Source organism: Bufo bufo, chromosome 6 (genome assembly GCF_905171765.1).
Source record: "Bufo bufo chromosome 6, aBufBuf1.1, whole genome shotgun sequence".
Lineage (NCBI taxonomy): Eukaryota > Metazoa > Chordata > Amphibia > Anura > Bufonidae > Bufo > Bufo bufo.
The window spans coordinates 116,119,726-116,127,493 of NC_053394.1; the positions used below are offsets into that span (position 1 = coordinate 116,119,726).

Genomic DNA, 7,768 nt, shown 5'->3' on the forward strand with positions numbered 1-7,768 from the left:
TGCTGCGATCGCCGATACGGGGGGGTCATATGACCCCCCCGGCGTTGTGACAGGATGCCGGCTGAATGATTTCAGCCGGCATCCTGTGCGGATTAACCCCAGCAGCGCCGCAATCTCATTTTAAAGTCATGACGTACCGGTACGTCATGGGTCCTTAAGGACTCGGCAAACATGCCGTACCGGTACGTCCTAAGTCCTTAAGGGGTTAATGATACAGTCTTGAATTTCAATTGGTCACATGGACTCTCGGAGGAGGCATCTAATTTAGGACGAGGCCTGCCTGTTAAGTGCCTCTTATAGCAGCACAGGGCCCTTCAAGACCAGTATAACACATACCAGTCTTGATAAACCAGGACCTAAATACCATTCAATTTTCTAGAAGATCTGTGACTTTTAGGCCCCTTTCACACTGGCGAGAATTCCGCGTGGTTGCAATGCGTGAGGGTGAGGTGAACGCATTGCACCCGCACTGAATCCGGACCCATTCACTTCAAAGGGGCTGTTCAGATGAGCAGTGATTTTCACGCATCATTTGTGCGTTGCGTGAAAATCGCATCATGTTCTATATTCTGCGGTTTTCACGCAACGCAGGCCCCATAGAAATGGATGGGGAAAATCGCATAGCATCCGCAAGCAAGTGTGAATGCAATGAGATTTTTACGCATGGTTGCTAGGAGATGATGTTAGTAAATTGATAAAAGTCAATTTACTGTATTATTTTCCCTTATAACATGGTTATAAAGGAAAATAATAGCATTCTTAATACAGAATGCTTACTAAAATGTGGCATGAGGGGTTTAAAAAATAAATAAAAATTAGCTCACCTCATCCTCTTGTTCGCGCAGCCGGCATGTCTTCTTATTCTTCTTTCAGGACCTGCAAAAGGACCTTTGATGACGTGGTGAGCGCGGTGACGTCAGCGCAGGTCCTGCTGAATGAAGATAGAATCCTTCTATCTTCATTAAACAGGACCTGCACTGACGTCACCGCGCTCACCACGTCATCAAAGGTCCTTTTGCAGGTCCTGAAAGAAGAAGAAAGAAGACATGCCGGCTGCGCGAACAAGAGGATGAGGTGAGTTAATTTATTTAATTTTTTTAACCCCTCAAGCCACATTTTAGTAAGCATTCTGTATTAAGAATGCTATTTTCCTTTATAACCATGTTATAAGGGAAACTAATAAAATGAATAGAACACCTAACCCGAACTTCAGTGAAGAAGTCCGGGTTCGGGTCTGGGTACCACATTCCGTTTTTTCTCACGCGCGTGCAAAACGCATTGCACTCGTGCGGAAAAAACTGAACATCGGAACGCAATCGCAGTCAAAACTGACTGCAATTGCGTGCCTACTCACACGGGTTTCCCGCAAAGCACATGCGACGCATCCGGAGCAAATCCGGGATGCCCGTGTAAAAGAGGCCTTGGTGTATGCTGGGAGTTGTAGGTTTGCGATACATGCCGAGCTACATTTTGAAGACCAGTGTTATAATTTCACCCGTATAATCCAGCACTGCGTCAGTTTATGTGTAAAAACAGGATGTTATTAAGTTGAAGACATAAAATGCAAAACTTGCGGGTTCTGGATTTTATCTCTTCAACTTATATGGTCACTAATTTTTCACACAACTTTTCATAAATCAATAGTACAAGTGACCACAAAAAAGTCTGTAATATGTTTTATGAGTGAGAAAAGGTCTAGTTCTGTTATCTGCCCCCCCCTCCCTTCCCCCCACTAATTGTTTTTCACCTAGAAAAATGCCTTTTTACATTATGGATGGGATCATATTACAAATTTCAATGCAAGTCTGTGGAAGAGGGGTAGGAGTGAGAAAGAACAGAGGAGACTTAGGCCTCCTGCACACGAACGTGTGCTGCCGTATTTCGGACCGCATTTGCGGATCCGCAATACAAGGGCGCGGTTCCGTGAGCATTGCGCATTCACTTCAATGGGTCCGCAAATCCGGAGATGCGGAATGGTGCAGAACGGAAACACGGAAATGGGGTTTTTGCAGAACGGGCGGATCACGGACCTATTAGAGTGAATGGGTCCGCGATCTGCTGCGGCTGCCCCACTGTCAGTGTTCTTGCATTGCGGCCCGCAATTTGCGGGCCGCACCACGGCGCGCACAGGTTTGTGTTCAGGAGGCCTTATACTGACAAGCCGGACTGCACAGATACATAGGAACCTTATAGCTTATCATAAGTGTTTCATTTAAAAAAAAATACAGGTCAGTACTTCTCTGTAATGTCCTCCATTAACCTGAGGCTCCTTCTGAGTGACTGTGAGACAATTAGGAAGCAGATTCTGCTCTACTTTCTGTGTGTGCAGTCACGTAATGGCCAGGAATAGTGTTATTCCTCATGTACACACAATGTACTATTGATCAATGCAATTTTTTGGAAAGCTCAGTACGACTTAAAAAAGTGTTGATTTTACATTTAAAATGACCCCGTAGTGGATTATATGGATGGAATTACTGTGGAGTTCTAACTTTTTCAGTGTCATGTGTGGTTCAAGAAGATTGAAAGTAAGGCCTCTTTCACACTGGCATGTGTGCCCTGTTGCCGTATTGCGGGCCGCAATACACGAGCACAGTCCGTGGGGCAGCCGCAGCAGATCGCGGACTTATTCACTTGAATAGGTCCACGATCCGGCCGTTCCGCAAAAAGATAGGACACGTGCTATCTTTTTGCGGAACGGAAGTATGGGACGAAACCCCACGGAAGCACTCCGTAGTGCTTCCGTAGGGTTCCGTTTCCGTTCCGCACCATTCCGCATCTCCGGATTTGCGGACCCATTCAAGTGAATGGGTCCGCATCCGTGATGCGGAATGCCCACGGAACGGCACCCGTGTATTGCGGATCCGCAAATGCGGTCCGCAATATGGCAACGGGGCGCACACGCAAGTGTGAAAGAGGCCTAAGGGTACTTTCACACTAGCGTTAGAAGAATCCGTTGCCGGAACTGCCTGCCGGGTCCGGAAATCCGTATGCAAACGGGTTTCATTTGTTTCCAGATGCGGATCCGTCTGACAAATGCATTGCAATACCGGATCCGTCTCTCCGCTGTCATCTGGAAAAACGGATCCGGTATTTATCTTTTTCACAGATTTAAAGTTCTGCGCATGCTCAGACCATAAAACCGGATCCGTTTTTCTGGAACACTTGGTACCAGATCCGGCATTAATACATTTCAATGAAAATTAATGCCGGATTCGGCAATTTGTAAAGTGTTCCGGAATTTTGTCCGGAGAACATACCACAGCATGCCAAATACCGTAAAAGGGACTGAACTGAAGGCATCCTGATGCATACTGAACTGATTGCTTTCCATTCAAAATGCATTGGCATAAAACTGATGCGTTTTTTTACGGTATTGAGCCCCTATGACGGAACTCAATACCGTAAAACTTTAACGCTAGTGTTAAAGTACCCTTAGGCTGTCTATCTGCCGGAGTTGGCTTTCGGCTTTTCCACGCCAGTGTGTGCTGCACCATTGCTGTATAGTATTCAGTAGCAGATTCTTTCTTTCTTCATTAAAGGGAACCTGTCACCTAAAAAACGCCTCCCACACCACCAGCATTACCTTAAAGTAGCCAGCAGTATGTTCCTAAAGATCCTTTTCTTCCTCCGGCCAGATGCACCAAAATCTTGAAAAACATCCCCTGCACGCGCTATGTAAAAGCAGAGTTTGAAGTCAATGGGGCAGCGGCCTCCTCGCTTCAAGTCAGGATAACCACCCCCCTTTCCATGCCCCTTTGCTTTTGATTGACAGCCGATAGCTTTCGGCTGTTTAGCAAAGCCGGCTGAGTGTAAGTGCGCGTCAGACGTTCACATGCGCGGCTCTCAATCAGAGGTGAAGGGGCAGGGAAAGGGGGTGTGGTTATCCTGACTTGAAGTGAGGAGGCCGCTGCCCCCTTGACTTCAAACTCTGCTGTTACATAGCACGTGCAGGGGATTAAAGTTCGTTTTTCAAGATTTTGGTGCATCTGGCCGGAGGAAGAAAAGGATCTTTAGGAACATACTGCTGGCTACTTTAAGGTAATGCTGGTGGTGTGGGAGGCGTTTTTTAGGTGACTGGTTCCCTTTAATGTAATATTAGGTTAGATTGTTGGAAAAGTACAAAATCACCAGCACAGATCACTCCGGCTGAAAGGCCTCAGTTTAATTTGTGTAGCTTTTCTATATTATTATGCTTTAATAACATGATCTCCTTTAATGGAGTCTTTTTCTTCTTGTCCTCTCTTTCAGCAAGAAGAAGAGCTGCTCAGTGTACGGAGAGGACTTCAGTCCCTGTTTATGTCTGGCACTGGTCCATTCTAATTTGTTCTGATCAGAATGAAATTTTATGTTATTTTAACTATATTGTTCATTCATAATGTTTTACACAATTTCATGTCATTTTAGTGACCTCTCCATCAATAAATTATTTTGCTGTTTACTACTACATTTAAATTAAATATTCAATGATGAATTAGTGTATTGAGAGTGTTATATTGCATCCCAACCCATTAAGGCTACTTTCATATCTGTGGCGTGCATTGTGGCAGGCATGCCAGAATTCTCTGGATCCGGCACTGCCAGATGCAAATGAAATGCCCGCCGACCCCATTAAGTATACCAGCAAAAAAGCCGAGCATCGGCCGGACACAAACCGCTGGCAGCCGGATCTCCGTGCCGCAGATGTGAAAGTAGCTTTTAGAGACTCATCTTCAAAGTCCTCCATTCGGGCCTCAGTTGCAGATTCCATCAAAAATATCTGACAATTTATTATGATAGAGCAGCACTAAATTAAAAGAGCCTTTGTATTCTGTCTACATCCATACATAAACCACTGTGAATTATACATACAGTATGCTTTCGTCATCAGAGACATGCTAAAGTGTAATACTCATTGCTCATAACTTATTTATTGCTACACTGTATCTAAACTAACACAAGTTTAGCAAAGTTGCAAATAATTCTACCCTTTTATGTAGTACAGCTCCTATGCAGACCTATGCTTTCAGACTAAGGGCTCATGCACCCGACCGTATGTATTTTGCAGTCTGCAAAACACTGATCCGCAAAATCAAAAACGCAACGGACACGGACAAAAAGTACGTTCATGTGCATGAGCCCTAAGGGTCCTTTAACATGGCCTGATGATGGGCCATAACAAGCACTGATCGGCTATAAAGCAAGTTGGTCGGTACTCATTTAAAAAGCCTTTACCAGTGGAATTTTCATGATTGCTATGATTTTTCGTCCCCCATTCACTTTACGTCAGCATCACACACACTCCGTTTACACTGGGAGATGGGCTGCAAATCATTGAACATTTTAATGTTCACATAAAAGATTCAATCGGCCTGGAAACAAAAAAAGTGCCCATTGGTCAGCTGATTGCGATCATCGATCCATGTTAAAGGCCCTCAGCACACAAACAAATCCTTTGTGTAATCTGAGCCTGCAGTCATGTTTTCCTCTCTTCCATCTGTCTCTTCTTCTACTGTCTGTCTGTCAAGAAGAAGAGGTAATGGAGTAACACGCAACAGTCTACACATGGATGTTTGTAGTCTGTAACCATGGACACATATAGGTCTACACAGGAGCTGTATATGTAACTTGGTAGGATTATTTTGATGGAGACTATTTGTAAGGCTGCTACATTTTTATTCTGGATGCACAGAATGCAAAAATGCACATATCATTAAACTAGTTGCTGAACTGAACCTAGATGTTCAAGTATATGGTAAACTACCGTGTTTCTATGAAAATAAGACCGGGTCCTATATTATTTTTTTCTCCGAAAAAAGGGTTAGGGCTTATTATTGGGGTAGGCCTTATTTTGGCTTCATAAACATATTTTATATAGACACATGCCAATTACAGAACAGTCCCTGGACAGTGTTTATATTAAAAATGACTATAACCCCCCTCATCCATAGGAATGCACCCATATACTGCAGTACATGGGTGCATTCCTATGGATGAGGGGGGTTATAGTCATATTTGCCACACATTTTTCATTCTGGTACCGTATATTGCCCAGAGCTGTCCTTACCCAAGGGACCTAGGCAGCAATCTACGGTACCAGGGAGAGCAAATAAGGCACGGGAGAGATGTAGGGAGCTCCTCCAGGCAGCAGAGAGGAGAAGGAGATCCTCCTGCTGCCTCCATCATGTAAGTAACAACGTGCGGGCTGGCGGCAGTACAGGGCATACAGAGAAGCCGCCAGCCCGCCCAACGTGACAGTGAAGGGAAGCGCGGGCTGCCGGCATAATTTAGCATTTAGTGAAGCTGCCAGTCCGCTAATTCACTGAAGCCTGCGCTGTCCGCCCACAGTTTCATGGTAGCTCAGGAGCCATTAGTGAGCACTCCTGAGCTGCTGCAGCCTGCACATTTCCCCCACCTTCCCTTTATATAAAAAAAAAATACAGCTGTATTTAGGGCTTATTTTTGGAGTAGGGCTTATATTTTAAGCCTACTCAAAAAAGCCTGCAAAATAGCGCTAGGGCTTAGGCTACATGAACAAAACTACAGGACCCTATCTGGGAAGGGTTTTCTATTAACCAACAATTCAGGCCTATTTAGGCTATTAACCTCACTTGTCCCAGACATTAAAACTTAACTTTTATTAAGTCTACTAAGAATTACTGGATGAAAGGAAAGTGAGCTCAAAAGGAATTAAACCTTTCTGATGTCCTGTCAGTACTACAGCAATAGGCCTCTTTCACACTACCGTATGGCTATTTCAGTGTTTTGCGGTCCGTTTATCACGGATCCGTTGTTCCGTTTTCTGTTTCCGTTTTGGTTCCGTTTTTCCGTATGGCATATACAGTAATTACATAGAACAAATTGGGCTGGGCATAACATTTTCAATAGATGGTTCCGCAAAAAACGGAACGGATACGGAAGACATACGGATGCATTTCCGTATGTATTCCGTTATTTTTTTTGCGGACCCATTGACTTTAATGGAGCCACGGAACGTGATTTGCGGCCAAATATAGGACATGTTCTATCTTTGCACGGAATCATGGAAACGGAATGCATACGGAGTACATTCAGTTTTTTTGGCGGACCCATTGAAGGGAGTGGTTCCGTATACGGAACGCAAAAAACAGCAGCCCGCAAAAAAAAAAAAAAAAAAAAGGTAGTGTGAAAGAGGCCTTAGGCTCCATTCACAAGTCCGTGGTGTGTTGCGGACCCGCAACACACCCGCCCGGCACCCCTATAGAAATGCCTATTCTTGTCCTCAAGCTGCGTTCTATCTTTTGCGGAGCTGAAGATCGGGGCCGCGCTCCACAAATGCGGATGCTGACAGCACACTGTGTGCTGTCCGCGTCCATTCCGTCCCCATAGAAAATGAATGGGTGCGGAACGAATGTGGACCCATTTGCGGACGTGTGAATGGAGCCTTAGTGTCCTAGCTGGAATGTGAGCCGGGGGTGCACACCCCGTTCGTTTGCACACTTAATTACTGTATTGGCAGATCTATATAGCACCGTCCTATCTGTATCATCATAGAGGATTCCATGTGCAAACACTAAAGAACTAGGACATGCTCTGCTATTACTGCTTGTGGCTGGAACTGACACAGATTTCAGAGTCTAAAACATGAGATTGTCCCCCAACATGTTTCGCCAGCTAATATGGCTTCATCAGGGGTGACGGACAGAATTGAATAAAGACGCTGTTTAAAGACCTTATAAAGGCTGTCTCCAAATCGGAGGCGGGCTACAAGGGCTAATACATGTGGAGGATACTAGTAGGTAAGTATCAG

General features: G+C 44.9%; 1 protein-coding gene across 1 annotated transcript in view; it reads left to right on the forward strand.

The window, feature by feature from the left end:
* The window catches only part of SYCP2 (synaptonemal complex protein 2), a 96,089-nt gene extending 91,607 nt beyond the window's left edge, over nt 1–4,482 (forward strand). Inside the window, exon 9 of the mRNA XM_040436625.1 lies at nt 4,252–4,482. Coding sequence (XP_040292559.1) covers nt 4,252–4,323 — 72 coding nt within the window. The 3' untranslated portion in view covers nt 4,324–4,482. The remainder of the gene's footprint in view (nt 1–4,251) is intronic.
* Nucleotides 4,483–7,768: the final 3,286 nt, after the last annotated feature.